Genomic DNA, 19,650 nt, shown 5'->3' with positions numbered 1-19,650 from the left:
TGTGAGTTATTGCTAAGTGCTTTCCTCACCAAAAAAATCCTGTGAAGGAAATCTGTTATGTTGCTAGATCCCGATTAGTGCAAATAACGAGTCCCCTGAAGTGGCTGTGTTACGCAAACTTGTGTCACATTTTCCTCCAGCCCGGAATGAATGACCATATTTTACATAATTATAACTTTGAATAATTTGAATTCAAGGGGATTCATTATTCAGCCTAATTGGGACCTAGCTGTACTGGTTTTATGGGTGAAGAAACTGCAACTGACCAGGGTATCATAGCTAGTTAAGTGTTGGAAGAGAGATTCGAACCCAGGTCTTCTTAATTCTAAGTCCAGGGTCCTATCCACTAGGCTATGTGGTGTACACTTCCCCCTTGCCCCCAAAAGTTGACCCAAACTGCCTGATGATAACGTAACTGAGTTACATAATACACGTCGCTTTCCACTTGTGCACATTACCCATTAACAGAAAGGAAGGATGTGTCCGATAACTCTGATATCAAAACTCTGATAACCATAACTCTGACGGTTTAATATGAATATTGTCCATCACATTCGGCCCTCATTTTGGATGTCTAACCATGATGGCTTTATTTATACTGTCTTGTTCTTTGCATGGATTGTTTTTGGGTTCTACTTTCTTCACTCTGCATCAGTTACTGTAAGACCTTTCACGTTTCTCTGGATTCTCCACTCATCATTCCCAATGGTGCGGTGATCCTACATTTTTCTCCTGTACCAAATGTTTCTTGTCCAGGTTTTGTTATTACATTGAGTTCTTCTCTTGCTACCAGTTACCTCCTTGGGGGTATTGTGCTTGGTATGTTTATTAAATAAAATTATACACTATTAGACCCGGAAAAAACTTTAATTTATACATCTGTCTCATTGCCCTAGAGTAGCGGTTCTTATCCTTATATTACGTCCCAGATCCCTCGGGCAGTCTGTTGAAGCTTAGGGACCTCTTCGCAGAAGAATCATAGCCAACATTTATATAGGGCCTACTATGTGCCAGGCCCTGTGCTAAGAACTTTATAATGGATAGAGCGATGGGCCTGTGTTACGGGCTTCCGAAGCCTCGTAACTATGCTCGGGGTTCCCCCCAAGCCCCAGGCCTTTGCCTAAGCAAAGGACCTGATCTCACAGACAATGAATGGGGCGGGAGCCGAAAAGATGGTGAAGGACTCCGTTTATCATTTCAGCAAGCAGCACTTTTATATCTTTAGTGAGGCAGGTACATTCTTTGGTTACGTGGGTGAAGGACAGGTAAAACTCTATACACCTGGGTCCTAGGACCGCCCCAACTCCGCCTACCCTCCTCCCCTTCTCTTCCTGCACTACCCAAAGCTCCCTGCGGGCAGGCAGTCCAGGTAAAGAACCGGAAACTCCACGTGGTCAGGCAGGTCCGGGCAAAAGACCTGGAATTGCTAGGGAGGCAACAAAGGTGAGACCCCTCCTCCTGGCTCCACCCACATCCCAAAGCCCTGAGTTTATCTCAGCAGGCCCCTGGGGCTGGAGGTCTGAGGAGGACAGGGCTTGGCTCTAACTCAGCCCGTAACAGGCCTGGACCCAGGAAGACTCAACTTCCTGGATCCAAATCCGGCTTCAGACACTTACTAGCTGTGTGATCCTGGGCAAGTCACTTAGCCCTGTTTGCCTCAGTTTCCTCATCTGTAAAATGAGCTGGAGAAGGAAATGGTGAACCACCCCAATATCTCTGCCAAGAAAACCCCAAATGAGGTCACCAAGAATCTTGACATGACTGAACAGTAACTGAATGACAAAGCGTTTACATAGCCCTTATTATGTGCCAGGCACTTTATATTTATTATCTCATTTGAGCCTCACAACAATCCTGGGAGCCAGATGGTTTTATTCCCATTTTTGCAGAAGAAGAAACTGAGGCAAATATAGGTGAAGTGACTTACCCAAGGTCACACAGCTAGTAAGGATCTGAGGCTGCACTTGAACTCAGGTCTTTCTGACTCTGGACCCAACACTCTGTGCACTATGGTGCCACCTAGTTGCCACAGCGGTTCCAAATAAAATAAAATACATGGGTTACAAAGGAAAAGAATTCTATTGAGAAGGTTAAGAAGCTGTGCCCTACAGTCAACTCTAGGCTACAAACAGAATAAATAGTTTCTACGGGACCATTTGGGTTTGGTAGGAGGAAATGAGAAGTCAAGGAAAGGGGTTTAGAGCTGGAAGGGACCCCAGAGATTATTCACTCCAACACTTGTTTTAGAGAGAAAGACACTGATACGTAGACTGTGTCTAAGGCCACAGAGAGAATTAACTTTGTTGTGTGGTTCAGTCTTTTCACTCTTGTCTGACTCTTCGTGACCCCATTTGGCGTTTTCTTGGCAGAGAAATGGTTCGCCATTTCCTTCTCATGCTCATTTCACAGATTGGGAAACTGAGGCTAACAGAGTTAAGTGATTTGCCCAGGGTCACACAGCTAGGAAGTATCTGAAGCTAGATTTGAACTCAGGCAGATGAGTCTTCCTGATTCCAAGCCTGGCGCTCTATGCACTATGGGGCCACCTAGCTGCATCAAATTGTGAACCCAGGTCCCTGATTCCAAACCTGTTCTTTTTATATTTCCCCATTGACCGTCTCAGCTTTCTGGGGTTCCACAGGCTTGATCGTCATGACCTGAATCTCTCTGGGGCCCTTTCCACCCCATTTGAAGTCTCTAGAATTATTTAACAATTTTGGACCAGAAATAGGCTGGTTTTATACAAACAGATCAACCCACTCTGTCCTGGCTGGTTTCTCGTATTCAGGTGGACTTTGGACCTAGATACTCACTATCTGGGAAGGAGGTGGACCATACTGGGTTTATGAACCAACCCTCAGCCATAAAGACTAAAATAACCAAGAGAAATGTGGGCCAGATCTGGCCTCCGTGATCTGTGATCTGCCAGGGGCTCAGACGCCTGGTTGAGTTCTCTTCTTGCCTTCTTCTCTGAAGTCTTTCCAAAACACATCGATGGCATGCCCTCAATTGTAGTCACGGCTGCTTTGTTCTGACTTGCGTTTGCCTGCCACACAGCAGTTTTGAATTTATGGCTTGGAAAGTGTACGCTGTATTGTGGCATGCAATAACAGCCCACTGTGGGGAAAAGAGGTTGTCAAACTTGGTTGGAGTCCAGAGACCTGGGTTGGAATCCTCCTTCTGAGGCTAACAGTGTGATGGGCATTTCTGTTGTTACTGAGTCATTTCAGTGATGTCTGACTCTGTGACCCTTTTGAGGTTTGCTTGGCAAAGATACTGGAGTGGTTTGCCATTTCCTTCTCCATCTCATTTTATAAATAATATTAAAAAAATTTCCCCCAGTTACATGTGAAGACAATTTTGAACATTCATTTGTAGATTTTTTTTGAGTTCCATATTTTCTCTCTTCCTCTCTTACCTCTCCCGTCCCTGAGACAGTATGCAATTTGATGTAGGTTATATATGCTCAATCATGCAAAACACATTACCGTATTAATCCTGTTTTGAAAGAAGACACAGATCCAAAGGAAAAAAATATAGAAAGTGAAAAATAGTCTGCTTCGATCTGCGTTCAGACTCCATCAGTTCTTTCTCCAGAGGCGGATACCATTTTCCATCATAAATCCTTCAGAATTGTCTTAGATCATTGCATTGCTGAGAAGAGCTAAGTCATTCACAGCTGTTCATCGTAGGATAGTGCTGTTACTGTGTTCAGTGTTCTCCTGGTTCTGCTCACTTCACTCTGCATCAGTTCATATAAGCCTTCCCAGGTTTTTCTGAAATCTGCCTGCTCATCTTTTCTCATAGTACAGTAATATTCCATTACAATCATATACCACAACTTGTTCTCCAGGTGATTTTACAGATGAGAACTCAGTCGTGGATACATTCCTTCATGTTTGAGCCTCAGTTTCCTCGTCTATAGAATGGGGCAGATAACACATGCACTATCCGCCTACTGGTTTGGTGAACCATCAAGTGCGATGGAAATGTGGGTTTTAATATTTATTTTCTTTCCTGAGAATGCCAAGGCTGCTAGGAGGTGGCAGGCCTTTGAACCCTCTGTTTCTGAAGAATTCAGCTCCCCGTTCCTTTGCTTTCCCATCCCCTACTGTTCATAAACTTAGAGGATATTTTTGGGGGGAAAATTCTGGTAGAATAAAGTGAACTCTAGATGGCCGTGGGGTGGGGGCGAGGGTTGGGAAGGGGAGGGGAGGGCAAGACTGGATTGTAGAATGACCAGTTCCCAATTTGTCACCTTCTCTCTTTCCTTACAGTGTTTGAACTGGTCAATCAGGGGTGAGTATTCCAGACCAGGCTCTCCACCATGTTTCCCAAGGGCCCGAGCTGAGGGCTGGGAGCCCAGAGGCTGGGGGAGGGGAGTGATTACATTGACCTAATTAGATTTTTTTTTTGGCCGATGAATGTGCAGGCCTGTAATGGAAGTACCAACAGTCAAGCCACTGACTGAGGACCAGGCCCGATTCTACTTCCAAGATCTGATCAAAGGCATCGAATACTGTAAGCCAACTTGGAACAAGTCTGGGAGGAGAGCAGGGTATTCTGGGGTGGGGAGGAGGTGGGGGAGGTGGAGTCACTTCTGGATTTCCTGAATTTCCCATGGGGGGAGGGGAGGGGTACATTCTCTAAGATACTGTCATTAACTGCCGCAGGCTATGCCATGACCAGTTATTTTTTTAAAATATAAATTTATTTATTTTCAGTTTTCAACATTCACTTCCACAAGATTTTGAATTCTGAATTTTCTTGCCATGACCAGCTATGGCCAGATTCTGTTGTTGTTGTTCAGTTGTATTCGACTCTTCATGACCCCATTTGGGGATTTCTTGGCACAGATACTAGAGTGGTTTTGCCATTTGCTTCTCCAGCTCATTTTACAGATGAGGAAACTGAGGCAAACAGGGTGAAGTGACTTGCCCAGGGTCACACAGCTAGTTAGTGTCTGAGGCTGGATTTGAACTCAGGTGTTCCTGACTCCAGGCCCAGCGTATGACCTGGTTGCCTCATGAGAACATGCTCGGATTTCCCAGGTCCTGCCTCTCTTATCTGGGTGCCAGGGTCAGTAAAAGCAATGTCATAAAATATAACTCAAATGAATACTTAGTTTTGGGGACAAAAGGATAGTTGGTGAAGTTTTGCTCCCCGTTATGGGCCTTTGGTCTTTAGTGGGAACAAATGACTCTTGCTTATCCTGAAAGCAGAAGGAAGCTCCTTCAGAAATTGTCTCCCCCTCTGTTCAGAGCAGGGCTGGAGTTGGGGCAGGGGAGGAGAATGGGAAGAAAGCAGGGAGCCTGAGCTCTCTACAAGGCACAGGCTTCCAAGCTGCTGGCCAGCCTTGATTACAAAGCCATGTTTATCCTTGAGGGAGTTTGGAGTCCTCCCTGACACATTTTTTCCATTCTAGAAGGTGGAAAAACCCCGTGTACTGGTCTCAGGAGATCTGGGTTTGAGCCCAGGCTGCCGTTAGCTGGCTGGCTTCATTTTAACTCCTCAGTTTCCTTATCTGGAGAGTGGGGCCAATACCACTGGTGCCCCAGGGTTGTCAGAGAGGAGGAAACATTCGGTCAATTCTGGGAGTGTGTGAGCTTTTTTGGTGTTATCCTGAGTCTGACATGACCACCCCCTCCCCCCAGTGCACTACCAGAAGATCATCCACCGAGATATCAAACCTTCCAACCTCCTGGTAGGAGAAGATGGACACATCAAGATCGCTGACTTTGGCGTGAGCAATGAATTCAAGGGCACCGATGCCCTCCTCACCAACACTGTGGGCACACCTGCCTTCATGGCCCCTGAAACGCTGTCTGAGACCCGGAAGATCTTCTCTGGGAAGGTAGGATGGGCAGGTGGATGGGGATGGAGAAAACATTGATTAAGCACCACTGTGTGCTCAGTGCCAGAGATACAAGTGTAAGCAGGCAAGATGATCCTTGCCCTCGAGGAGCTTACATTCTAGCAGGGGAAGACAACATATAAAAGGCGGGAGCTAGAAGAGGGGAGACGAAGGTGGCCTGTTGGTGTGGAGGTGGCTGGGAGGTGCCAAGGAGAGCTAGTTTGGGGCAGGGTCAAGTGGAAGCTCACCTTGCGGACCAGGGTGACTTAGGTGCGGAGTCCAAGGTTAGGGGGTGTTGCGGGGCCGGATGAGGATGGGGCTGCAGGTGGCATGGTGTGGACATGGTTGGGAGATAGCATGAACGTCTCCTTCTAGACAAGATAAGGGGAAAGTCACCTGTCAGACCCAGGAGATTCAGGGCAGTGGACAGAGCTTGGGCTTGGAGGCCTTGCTTTGAGACTTGCTTGCTGTGTGACCCTGGGCAAGTCAAGTTACCTCTGAGCCTGTTTCTTCTTCTATAAAAGGGGATATTGATACCTGCAGTGTCCCTCCCTGTTGTTTCAGATCTAAAAGGAGATTTTTTTTTCTATTACAAAGTGCTTTGCAAACTTTAAAGTCCTTTAAGAATGTCAGATGTTGGGACAGCTAGAGAGAGCCATTGGGCACAGAGCACTGAGCCCGGACTCACCTTCCTGAGTTCAAGTCTGGCCTCAGACACGTTCTGGCTGTGTGACCCTGGACAAGTCACTTAACCCTGATTGCCTTAAAAAAATAATGCCAGATGTTTCTGTCGCTGTTTTCATTATCTCCACCCCACCTGCTGGGGCATCTTCTTCTCTTTTCAGGCTCTGGACGTATGGGCCATGGGAGTGACCCTCTACTGCTTCGTCTTTGGCCAGGTAACTCACTGGTCACGTTCTTCCCCCACCTCTTACCTAATCCGTCATGGAAGGAAGGGGGGCAGTGTCCATCTGATCACCAAACATCAGAAGCCATTAAGTTCAACCGCTTCATTTTAAAGATGGGGAGACTGAGGCCCAGGGTCACAAGGTAGTAAGCGGAAGAGCCGGAATTTGAACCCATGTCTTCTGACTCAAAATCTAGCATTCATTCATCAGGCTGACTCTGTGACCCAGCCGGACAAAAACCGCATTGACTCCCTTATAGGCTTCTAGAGGACACCACAGTGGGGTGGACCTGGAGTCAGGAAGACCTGATGAGTTCATATGCAGTCTATGTCATTCTGGGCAAGTCAATTAACCTGGCTGACTCAGCATCCTCGTCCATGAAATGGGCTGCCTCCCGGGATTGTCATGAGGACAAAGTGAGACAATATCTGTAAAGCCTTTACCGGCTGTAAAGCTGTAGATGCTAGCTAATATCACCAACAGGCTTACTGTTATTACTGTCATTTCTGGTATGGATGTTGTAGGCCACCATTTTCAGATTTCTCTGTCTAGGTCCAAGGATGCAGAAGGGTGCCTTTTTCCATTTGTGTCCTTGACCCCCTCCCTGTCCAGGGAAGTCTGAGTCTCCGGCCCTGTGAGGGCAGCTGATTTCCCAGGAAGGATGGTATTTTGGGGATAGTGATACTCTCTGGATGGGACCCTTGGCAGGGAGAGGGTTGGGAAGAACGCAGTGACCAGAAAGAAAGCCCTGTGCAAACTGGCATTTTTCTAACCGACATCACCACGAGATTCTGTTCTCTGGGACTTGGCTTCTTGATCTTTGTGGCCCTGTGACTTCTTCCACCAGGCCCCATGCAGAGCAGCTGCTCAGTTAATATCTATTGGATAAGTAAGTCAGTTGTCATTAATAATGAGCATGAGGGACAGCCTGGTATAAGGGCTGGAGAGTTGGCCTCAAAGTCAGAAAGAACTGGGTTCAAATTCTGCTTCTGACACAAACTAGCTGTGTGACCCTGGATGAAATACTGAATCTCTGGGCTCCCTACAACTCTAGGATGAGTGCGTCAGGGAAGAGAACAGCTCCCCATGTAGCTGAAATTATCCGTCTGAGCTAAGAAACATCCTCAGTACATGAGAGTTAGGTCCTGTGGGAGCTGATGTCATTGGTTCTTCACCTGGTTGGGGGAGGAGGGAGAAGAAAAGGACCTTCTTTTGGCGAAATGGGGAGAACAAGGCACTCAAAAGTCATGTGGCAAAGTCATAGTGGGACCAGCCATGATATGCTGCCTTCAGTCACTGACGTCTTCAGTTTCTCCCAAGATTTGGGGGCAGTTATTTTGTCCCCTGCCCTGGATCTACCTCAGTTTCCCCATCTATGACACAAGGAATAATTCTAGCCATCTAAACGCAGTGATGAAAAGATGGTCCCTTTGACACAGGGGTGTCTTTTCAGGACTATTCCTAGAGAAATGGATGGGAGCCAGCCAAGGGTGTGCTGATAAATGTTTAACAACCAGCTCTCTGGGAGGGAAAATGTACACACACAACACACTTTTAAATTTAATCTGCATTATTAACATTTTTTCCATCACTTTCTTGAGGCTAGACAATTAATACAATAATACATCAAGCCTTGATTTGTAGCATTTGCCAATTTCCAAGGTGCACGTGCTCACACTGAGAATTTAACAACTGGCTCTCTGGAGCCAATTTCCAAGGTGCACACGCTCATGCTGAAAATTTAACAGTCTTTTCTTTGGAGTCCATATGAGTTGACTTCAGCATATCATTGGAGCCAACTGATTCTTCCTTCATTGACTCTTTCCTCTAGTGCCCGTTTATGGATGAACGAATCTTGTCCTTGCATAGTAAGATCAAAAGCCAGGCCCTGGAGTTCCCAGACCAGTAAGTACCATCCCCACCCAAACCTCTGCAACACACCTCATGTTTATCCCCTTTTCTTTATTCACAGGATCACCACGCTAGTTCTGGCCCTAAATGCCTCCATTGCCCATCTCCAAGCCTTTGCCTAGGCTATCCCCCATGCTTGGAATGCCCTCTCTCCTTACCTGGACTAATACAGCCCCTTCCTTTAAGATGTAGCTCAGGCACCATCTTCTATATAAAGCCTTTCCTGGTCTCCCCAAGTACTGATGCCCTCCCCACCAACTACCTTTAGTTTATTCTCTTTATATTTATACAGGATATATTTACATATGTGCTTATCTCCCCTGTTAGAATGTAAGCTCCTCAAGGGCAGGGGCTGTTTTTGCATTTCTTTGTATCCATGTTCTTAGCACAGTGCCTGACACATAGTAGGTGCTTAATAAGTGCTTGTTGATTGATTGACAAATTTACAGGTTGACTTCTCCCCCCTTCCCCCTCCCAAGACTAAACTCCTTGAGGGCAGGGACTGTTTCTATCATTGTACTGATATCCCCAGCAGCTGGCACAATGCCTAGCACATAGTAGGTGCTTAATGCTTGTTGACTGACAAATTTACAGGTTGATACCCTCCCCCCTCCCAAGACTAAACTCCTTGAGGGCAGGGACTGTTTCTATCATTGTATTGATATCCCCAGCAGCTGGCCCAATGCCTAGCACATAGTAGGTGCTTGTTAATAAATGCTTGTTGATTGTTTGGTTGACTGCCTTCTCTATCCCAGGCCTGATATTGCTGACGATCTGAAGGACCTGATTGTGCGCATGTTGGACAAGAATCCCGAGTCCAGGATCATTGTCCCAGAAATCAAGGTACTGCTGCCCAGTACAGACATGGGGGCCGCCGGGGAGGGAGTGCGGGCCAGGGCAGCAGGCACATTGTGTGGCTTAGTCTCCGTCCTGTGTGCTTCGACATGTTTGGCTGACCTCCCCTGGGGCACTAGCCTCTGCTTCCTCTGCCCCAGCCTCAGCTCCATGCTGGCATCAGTCACTGGATTGATCTGTGTCCCCTCTTATCCTGCCACGGTATGCCATCTTCGGGCCACCCTGAGCCACCATGAGATTGTTGATAGCATCGTCTGGTGCCACCTACTGGCCACGTCCCCATCCCAGGCCTGGCGGTCTGTTGCCCTCTCCCCTTGCGCTCAGCTTGAACCACTGTGGCCGTTCACTTGGGTCCATCCCGCCTGCCTTCCCTGGGGCAGGAAGGGAGAACATCGGTGGCTCTGTTCCAAAGTGAACTCCCCAACCTGATGAGCCAACCTGGGCCTTTACAGGCCGAGGTCTCATTCTCTCCCTCCTGCACAACAGGGGAGCTTCCCAGGATGCTCTGGGATGTATCTTCACAGCAGCTGCACCTGTCCCTGCCAGAGCTCCCAGACACAGCCCTGTGGCCTAGAGAGGAGAGGGGCCTTTGTCTGGCTAGCCTCAAGCTTCCTGGCCAGGAAATCTGGGCAGGGAAGGGGCCTTATCCCTAGCCAGTATGTGGAAGCCACTTTGGAATCCCAAAGTGTATTTGAAGGAGGTGGAACGAAACCGAAATGTGGTATGTTGCGGAAAGGCAGTCTGGACAGGGAGGTTCAGGACTCCTGGGTTCTCTCCTTCCAGCTTTGCTGCCAACTGCCTCTGGCCTCTTGGGCCCAGTTACTATCTTCCCTGAGCCCTGTTTGTGCCCTTCTGTGAAATGGGGAGACAATTCATGAGATCATAAGTCTAGAGTTCAAAGGGCCGTCAAAGTCTAACCTTCTTGTACAGATGGGGAAACTGAGACTCAGGGAAGGACAGTGTCTTCCCAAGGTGTCCTGGATCCTAAATAACAGAGGCAGGGGAGCAGGTGTAAGAACTACAGGCTGGAAGCAGGACCAGAGGCAGTAATGATTCTCATGTGTTGTCAGCTTTAGCAAGATTTAAAGTTGTTTGTTCCAAATGGATCTGGAGATAAGCCCGAGGGGTCTGTGATACCATGGTCCTCCCTCCCCTCCCTTCCATATTTCCTTCTGATTCTCTCTCCCCTCCCTGCTTCCTGCCACCATCCATCTGCCTGGCTGGCCCACCCACCTGCATGTCTGCCTGGGGGGCTCTCCTCTCTCTGGCCTCCTCCCTGCATGTTCCTTCCGTCCAGCTGGCAGGGCATCCGTGTTGCTTTCCGTCCTCCCAGAGGTGCGCCCCGCCCCTCACCCCTCCTGTTATTCATTGAAGCTACACCCGTGGGTCACCAGGCACGGGGCGGAGCCGCTGCCAACAGAGGATGAGAACTGCACCTTGGTGGAGGTGACGGAAGAGGAGGTGGAGAACTCCGTCAAACACATCCCCAGCCTGGCGACCGTGGTAAGGCGGGCAGAGCCCACTGAGTGTAGAGACGAAGGAAGGCAGGAGCCCCTGGAGGAGGGAGAGCCTTCGAGAGGCATCTGGGAGCAGGGAGCAGGGGTACTTAGCTTCCTGGCTAGAAGACCTATGGGGATCACCTTTTGTCTTGGAGCCCCAACTTCTGCTTCTGTGAGATTGGAAACAGGGATGCTAACTTGGGGAAACCCCAAATTTCATGCTTAGAGTAATTGGAGATGGGGTAAGGGGGAAGAAGGAGATGGGTTATTGAACTGGAGAGATTTTGAGGGAGCCACAGGCCACTTAGAGAGGCTGACACAGTCAAATCTCAAAATAGCCTTCATTGGAACAAGTGGGCTCATATAAAACTTGCCGAATAGGTTTCTGCTATCTGGCAGAAAGCCTAGGGCTTTCACTTGCATATAGGGACTGAATCTGTGATTTCACTGATATAAGGAACTCCCAAATGAGGAAAGTCCCTCCACCAGTGCAGATTGGCACCTTTTCTGTAACTTAGAGACTTGCCTGGTTAAGGGTCCCAAGACATGACCAGATGTCTCTGGTTCCAAGGGTGCACTGTGGGCACTTCAGCTACTTGAAAAAGCCTGAACAGATCTTCCTCTCTGCCCTAGCAGACACAGCTCTCAATCTTCTGAGTCTGGAGGTTGCTATAAGGCTGCTTTTGATGCCCTTATGCCCTGGAGTTCAGGCTTATCCCAGAAGGGGTGGGGTATGGAGGAGCTTGGGGCCTCCAGGCCTCCTGCCCTGCCTTCTCAGGATGGTGAGCCAGCACCAGGGACAGGAGCTCACTCCCCAGCTAGCTGGAGAAAGTACCATATGGATAAACGGGTTCTGTTCCAGCTCCCTCCTGTGGGGTTGCCAGAAATGCTCCAATCTGCCCATCAAGTCCCTGACCTTTGCTTGTGGGGTCCCCAGTGAGGTAATAAGGATGGCTTATCAGACCAGAGAGATCTGACTGATGTGGCTGAGGGCATTAGGGCCAGCCTTGACAGCTATAGACTTCCAAAGGTTTGCAAAGCCCAGTTTGGAGGAACTTCCCCAGTCAGGAGGAGGAAGACAAATCCTAGACTTTCACTCGCTCAGCTCTGCACCTGCCGGACCCCCCCCTTGCCTCCTCACACACTCACTCTATCTCTCATTCTCCCCCCAGCCTTTGAATCTCCTGGGCCTGAAATTCATGAACATCCTTCTCCTCTTTTCTATGGGGTCTCTGCATGTCAATCACAACTTCAAACCTAACCACCTCTTCACTCTTCTCCGCCTCCCCTGGGTAGTGTCTGTCCTGCACCCGGTGGTGTGGGCCTGCTCACTCTGGGCCCTGAATGCCATTCCTTGGTGTTCTTCAGTTTGTGGCAGTGGGCACAACCCCAGCCTGGGGAAGGGGATGCATCGGCTATGGAGTCTTTCGGTCCTGATCAAAAGAGAATAGCTATGGCTCTGAACTGCCCTGGGAAAGCAGATGGGTTTGAGCCCTCAGCTGCTGAGGTTGGGGATGGGGAATAGCCTTTGACGGGGTCTGCGCCCTATCTCCCGGGCAGTCAAATAGTGCTGGAAGATTCTTGGAGGTGTTTATGGGCATCCAGAAGGCACTAGCCCAGCCGGACATACCAAGGGATGGCTCAGGGGGGAGGGGACTGTGCTACGAGAAAATCACTTGAGGGGACTTGGGATAGTTAGCCGGGAGAAGACGGCTTTGAGTGGGGTAGAAGTGGGGAATGTGACCTTGGTCTTCAGGTATTGAAAGGGCTGCCACTTGGAAGAAGATTAAGACATTTTCCTTCTAGACCCCAGAGAGTAGAACTGGGAACCATGGAGGGAGGTTAGACAGATGCAGATTTAGGTTTGATGTCAGGAAAAATTTTCGAGCAGTTTACTTAAAAACCCAAACCAAAAACCTGCAATGGACTCCCCCAGGGGAAAGTGGGAGCTTAGAGGCACAATGGTTAGGGCATTGGTCTTAAAGTCAGGAGACCTGAGTTCAAATTCTTCCTCAGACACTTCCTGGCTGTGTGACCCTGGACTCAAGTCATTTAACTTTTTAACCTGGGCTCAAGTCATTTAACCATTTAACCTGCCTCAGTTTCCTTATCTGTAAAATGGTGCCAAGAATAACACCAAACTCCCAGCTTTGTTCTGAGGATCAGAGGAGATATGTAAATTACTTTGCAAACCTTAAATTGGTATATAATAGTGGTTGCTCCACCCCCCCACCCCGGCTTGGCACCTCCCCCACCTCACTGGAAGTTCATATGATTCTAGCTCAAGCTCATTTTACAGTCAGGGAAATTAAGGTCAAAGGAAGCCCTGACTTTCATTGACAAGCAATTAAAGCCCAGGGTAGAATTGCTAGTGACTGTCATAGGTGGAGGCGGGATCTTCGCCCAGAGGCTAGGGGACCACCTGGGAGGGCTGCAGAGATTTCTGTGCAAGTATCAGAAGGGCTGCTGCACGATCCCCAAGATCCCTTCCATCTCTGAGATTCCACAATTCGGAGAGGCCAGATCTGCCAGGCTCTTTGGAGACATTCCAGGTGAAGTCTTAAATTCTCTCCCCAGCAGGTCTCTGTGTAATGGGCTGGGCCTTTGCTCCTCAGCTCCCTGTCCTTGGTCCTGATACCATATGCCTTCTCCATCTGTCTCCCTCCAATGTGCAAAAAGCATTCAATCATCTAACATTTAATGACTGGCTTCCTATGTGTCAGGCCCTATGCTCGCCTCTGAGCACACAAAGAAAGGCAAAAACACAGTGCCTGTCCTCAAGGGGTTCACATTCTAATGGGTGAGAAAACATGTCTATAGGCATGTACAAGATGTATGCAGAATAGGTGGAAAATGCTGAAAGGGGAAGAACTTAGTAGCTGGAGGCCTGGGAAGGGGCTCCTGCAGGACTAGTAACACAGTCTCAGCTGGCTTGAGTTTGTCTGTAACTCCTAGGCTACCTGGAGAGGATTAATCCATAAAATAAATATTGAATGAGCTCCCAATAGACAGAAGGCACCAAAGGATGTCTAAGGTTGTTAATTTTCAAATTTTTAAAAATTTAAAAAATGTTAAACTTGAAATTAAAAAAATTAAATTAAAAAATTTTAAATTAAAAAAATCAGATGTGTAGATTGCAGCACAGAGCTGGGAGAGAGAACTGTATTTGAGATGACAGATTCCAGATTAAAAAAGATTTTGATGTGCTAGACCCATCAGTTAAAACTAACAAGGTCACATTGAGTGGGAATAAATGTAAAGTCCTGCACATGGGTCCAAACAATCAGCACCAGTACTGGACATAGGAGGCCTGGCAGTTCATAGGGGACCATAAATTCAATGTAAATTGATAGTGTGGTACAGCAGCTAAAAAAGATGATAATCAATTGTTGGATGCTTGAATATAAGTCTGGAATCCAGAAGCAAGGAGGCGATGGTCCTGTTGGACTTAGAGCTGGGCAGGCTCCCTCTAAGCTATCTTAGTCCATTAGGACACTGCCTTTTGAGATAGACATTTACACACTGGAGGACATCCCGGGGAGGAAGGCCAGAATGAGGAGGGATCCTGAAATGAAGTGACCTAACCCAGCTAGAAGAATTGGGGATGCTTAGTTTTGAGGAAACTCAGGAAGAACACTTTCAACTTGAAAATTCAGATATATGCTTCTTAGTGGGGGTGAGGGGTGAGGGGGAGGTACCAGTAAGAGGTGGATTTCAGATTTATATGAGTTGTATAATTTTTGACCACAGTAACTCGTGGCAACTAGCTCCCAGAGGGTCGCAATATGCATCAGTGAAGGTGCCCCTACCTACCCCCCCTCCATTGACAAAGTCATGGATCCTTGACACAGTTTGCTGGCTTGTGAAGGATGGTTTAGAATCATAGATTTAGAGGTCACTGAATCCAGATTTCTTATATTATGGATGAGGAAACTGAAGCCCAGAGAGGTTGTTTCTTGCTGAATCACACAGCTAGCAAGGCTCTGAGTTGAGACTTGAACCCAAGTTTTCTTCTACAAGTTCAGGACTCTCTGTCCATTATACACAATGTCTCTCATAGCACAAGGAGAAAATAGAATCGCGGGACTGAGTGACAAGGCCATTGTTATGAAACAGTCAAGGGAAGAGGATAAGAGCCATGTCCAGGAGGAGAGGTAGTAGTAATCCTTGTAAGGGAAGAGATCAGTCAACAAGCATTTATTAAGCACCTGCTATTTGCCAAACATCATGCTGGAGGTGAAGGGCATTTTGCAAGAAGGGTTGGTGGGTCTTGGTAACTGAGTGCCTTCTGCTAGGTCCCTGGTTGGATCCCTCCCAGACAGGAGCAGGGTCTCTTGCCTTACTGGCTCTGATCATGTTGGATCCCTGGGAGTTAGAGTGACTGCTGCCATGGTGGGAAGACTCGAGGGGCCAAGGGTGGAAGGAGAAGGTGTAGCCTGGCTGTCTTCAGTGCCTGAGTGGTCATTAACACTCTTTTCTTGCTCTCCAGATCCTTGTGAAGACCATGATCCGTAAACGATCTTTTGGGAACCCTTTCGAGGGTAGCCGGCGAGAAGAACGTTCCTTGTCTGCCCCTGGAAACTTGCTCACGTAAGTGCTCTCTGTCTCTGTCTCTCTCTCTCTTTCTCTCTCTCTCTCTCCCTCCCTCCCTCCTTCCTTCCTTTCCACCTTCATAGGGGCCTGGGAGCCCTGAAGGAGAAGACCTTCATTTGTCATCTTTGAACAGGGGTCCTCTCTGGGCATGGGAGTATCTTCCTCACAACCATGAGTAAGTTGCGTGGCCCTTCACTGTGAAATGGGAAGAAAGTATTTGTGCCTCACTGTTGATAAGATGACACGTAGAAGCCCCATTAACCCTCAGGGGAGGAGGTAGGAATGCAAAGCAGTGTAGTGTAGTGGATAGAGTGTTGGAAGTCAGAAAGACCTGGGTTCAAATCTTACCTCAGCTCCTTTTTAGCTGTGTGACTCTGTTTAAGCTTTCTAGCCTCAGTTTCCCCATCTGTAAAATGGGAAGGTTGGACTCAGTGGCCACTCTAACTCCTTGAACCCCACTCTGTCGTACATAAAACCAGGGGCACTTCTTGGTAGAGGAAGCCAACAATGACCAGCCTGGGCCATGCTGTGAATGAAGGGATTCGGCCCCATCCCACCTGCCCTTTCTTCTTCTTCCTCCATTCTTTCCTTGGCTTCCAGCCTAGGTTCTATTCTTGTGAGGCCTCGCTCTCAGTTCATCCTCGCTAGAAGTCATTAACTGAAATAAACCAAAAGAATGAATCTCAGATGGCAGAATCTTAGACTTAGTCATATACCATAGAGTAGGAGGAAATCTAGGCAGCTAGATGGTACATACAGGGTCCAGACAGCTAGACCTAGAGTCAGGAGGACCTGGGTTTGAATCCTGCCTTGGACACTTACTAGTATGTGTGACCCCGGGCAAGTCATTTCACTTAACGGCTGTTTGACTCAGTTTCCTCTTCTGTAAAATGGAGATAAAAATAACACCTACCTTGCATGGTTGTTAGCACGACCAAGTGAGATAACATATATAAAACGCTTTGCAAACCCATATAAATGACAGCTATTATTTTCTCTTCCCAAGGAAGGACCTCCCTGGTGCCCCTTAGTCCATGACAAGGAAGCAGCAGCCCAGCACAGGCTCTGTAGGAGGCCTGTCCATTCATTCAGCAAAAATTTATTAAACACCTACTATGTGTCAGGCATCCTGCTAGGCAGCAGGTATGCAAAAACAAAAATAAAATAAGACGGCCTCCATAATTTATTCCCATTACACTCCTCCTAAAGCCCCTATCTAAAGACAGCCCAGAAGCCAGTGAATTCTCCATTTCTCGTCAGTCGCACTCTGTAGATTCTACTCCTTAATCATATCTTCTCTCCCCTTCTGCCTCCCCATCAGCTTCCTTTTGCAAGCTTCTTAAGGGAAGGGACAGTCTTTTCTTTTCTTATTTGTATCCCCAGCGCTTAGCACAGTGCCTGGCACATAGTGGCCACTCACTAAATACTTATTGTATTATACAAATAAATACAAGAAATTTATTTTATTTCATCAGCTTGGGGATCTCCATTATCAATGCAGGTTGGCACCTTCTGTGTAACTTACAGAGAGTTGCCCAGGGCACTGAGAAGTGATTTGCCCAGAGTCACACAGCCAGGATGAGTCAGAGGAAGAAGTGGAGCCAAGGTTGGGCAGGGGTCCTCTCTGGAAGGACTCAGAGGCTTTCACTATATCCACCCCATCAGTCAACAGATGTTAAGTGCTTTCTATGTGCCAGGCCTTGTACTAAGTGCTGGGGACACAGTGACAAAAGCAAAGGATTCCCTGCCCTGCATGGGGGAGCCAACATGTGTATAAATAAGAATGCACAAAATCCATACAGAAAATTTGCAAGGTAACCCTAGAGAGGAAGGCGTTAGCAGCTAGGGGAGCCAGGGAAGGTCTCCTGCAGAAAGTGGCATTTAAACTGAGTCTTGAAGGAAACCAGAGGTAAAGATGAGGAGAAGGAGCACTCTAGGCAAGGGGAACAGCCTGTGCAAAGAGATAGAGGTGGTATATCAGATTGCTTGCTATGAGTGAGAAGTGAGAGAATTAATCAAAGCTGAAAACTAAAAAAAATTAATTAAATAAATAAATAAATAGATTTTTAGAAAAAGAAGAGAGAGAATGGAGATACAAAATACAGATGGGTCTAGCTGGGGGATTTTTTTTAAAGGCTGGGGAAGACATGGGTATGTTTATAGGCAGCAAGGAAGGAACCAGTAGATAGGAAGAGATTGAAGATTAATGAGAGAGGGGATGATTGTGGGGACAATCTGCTGGAGAAGAAGGTAAGAGGTGGGCTCAAGGGCACATGTGGTAGGGTTGGCCTTGACAAAGAGAAGGGCCATCTCCATGATCACAGACTAGCGTGAAGGAGGAGATAATGAAAGATGGTATCAGAAGGATGTGAAGTGAGGAGGAAGGGACAAGTGGATAAAGAAATTAAAAATTAAGCAGAGGAAAGAGGATTGAAGAGATGGGAACAGTGGCATCCCAGGCCTGGGCAAAGTGGTTGACCTTGGCAAGGAGGACCATGTTTTCCTCAAGACTCAAGCAAAGAAGAAGAGAATTAAAGGTAATGTTGAGCAGACTTGAGATGTAGAAGTGGGAAGGAGAGGGATCTCCTGATGGATGCCATTAATTTTCCCAGTGAAATATGAGGTAGATCCTCCGCTGAAAAGAATTGGAGAGAGAATGACTTAGGAGGCTTGAGAGGTAAGGGGAGGAGTAATGAATGAATGAATGGATGAGTGGAAAAAAACACATATAAAGTCTTACTATGTTTTAGACGCTTTGCTAAGATACTGCTAAACATAAGCAAGAGACAGTCTCTATTCTCAGGAAATCCACACTCTAAAGAGGAACATGTAGGGGAAAGGCGGCCAGAGAAGAGTGTGGTGAGTGAAGGGGGAATGACTTGGTGAGAGCATGAGACCCAGACAGAAAGGGTAAATGGCCACCCATTAGAGCCTAGGCTCACAGGAGTGGGAATCCAAAGTCTGGATGGAAGAGGAGGAAGAGGAGGAGGGAAGGTGCATTACAGGCAGCATTAGGGGCTTGCAGTGCTGCGGGCCCAGCTGAAATTAGACAATACAAACTAATAGTACCCCCATTTGTCTGTGTGTCTTTCTCTAATATCATTCAGCAGCAAGTGAATAGGAGCAGAAGAGGGGGATGACAGCAGTGGCACAGGGAGGGAATTTTGCAAAGCATGAGTGGTGATAGGAAAAGAGGGTTGTAGGGGATTTGAGAGGACAGTCAAGTTGAACTGGTGAACTGAATGGTCATGATTGAAAAGGAAAGAAAGTGAAGCCAGACCAGGGATGATGACTTGGGAGAACACTAAAGGATGGTGGGACTTGAGGTCACAGTGTAGACTTAAAAAAGAAAAGAAGAAGATGAAGAGGATGATTGAGGCACAAGGAGAAGTGGGAGAATAGTGGATTATGGGAGGCTAGAGAAATGTCAGTGGTAGGACTCTTGGGGCTGATCTGAAGAGGATGTCCATCCATGTGTGTGGCTGAGGTAGTGGAGGAAGGACTAGGTCATTGGTGTTGGGAGACCTGGGCATTTGAGGGAGGGGGATGGCACCAAGTATATTGATATCTCCAAGTATACTGGCAAGATTAAGGTAGAGAGGAAGATAGTGAGCCAGGTAGGGAACTCTTGAGAAGGAGGCCACCAGGAGCTAGAGAAGATCATGTATCTGTTTTGAACAAACCTCAAGGGATGAGCAGGTTCCAAGGCATAACATCCAGAAAAGGACCTGGAAATGACAGTGGGGAGTAAGGAGCCCTCTCCTCCCACCTGGGACCTGAGTGTTTGGGCTGGGGAAGGATCTTCTGAAGCTCTCCTGGGTCCCTTCTCATGTCCCTTTTCCTTCCCCTTCCCCCAATTCCAGAAAAAAACAAACAGGGGGATGTGAGCCCTTCCTGGAGTCCAAGGTAAAGCCAGCTCTACCTGCCTGCCTGCCTGCCCACCCGCCCGCCTAGGCCTCTGTCTGCCTGTGCATCCCTGGGGCACGGGGATGGCTGCTGAGCACGTGGGGGGCAGGGGGCCTGCACGCTC

At 47.8% G+C, this 19,650-nt stretch overlaps 1 protein-coding gene across 4 annotated transcripts in view; it reads left to right on the top strand.

Moving 5' to 3' along the window:
- Positions 1-19,650, top strand: part of CAMKK2 (calcium/calmodulin dependent protein kinase kinase 2) — a 65,356-nt gene that overhangs the window by 38,119 nt on the left and 7,587 nt on the right. The window contains exons 8-16 of one of the 4 annotated variants that reach the window (XM_036754763.1): positions 4,278-4,299; positions 4,433-4,521; positions 5,655-5,854; positions 6,700-6,753; positions 8,594-8,667; positions 9,429-9,516; positions 10,903-11,031; positions 15,517-15,617; positions 19,484-19,526. In XM_036754763.1, coding sequence (XP_036610658.1) covers positions 4,278-4,299; positions 4,433-4,521; positions 5,655-5,854; positions 6,700-6,753; positions 8,594-8,667; positions 9,429-9,516; positions 10,903-11,031; positions 15,517-15,617; positions 19,484-19,526 — 800 coding nt within the window. The remainder of the gene's footprint in view (positions 1-4,277; positions 4,300-4,432; positions 4,522-5,654; positions 5,855-6,699; positions 6,754-8,593; positions 8,668-9,428; positions 9,517-10,902; positions 11,032-15,516; positions 15,618-19,483; positions 19,527-19,650) is intronic. The other 3 variants (XM_036754781.1, XM_036754771.1, XM_036754789.1) reach the window with 3 other exon arrangements.

The sequence above is a fragment of the Trichosurus vulpecula genome, chromosome 1 (assembly GCF_011100635.1).
Source record: "Trichosurus vulpecula isolate mTriVul1 chromosome 1, mTriVul1.pri, whole genome shotgun sequence".
NCBI classification, from domain to species: Eukaryota; Metazoa; Chordata; class Mammalia; order Diprotodontia; family Phalangeridae; genus Trichosurus; species Trichosurus vulpecula.
This window is presented reverse-complemented; position numbering and strand designations above follow the sequence as displayed.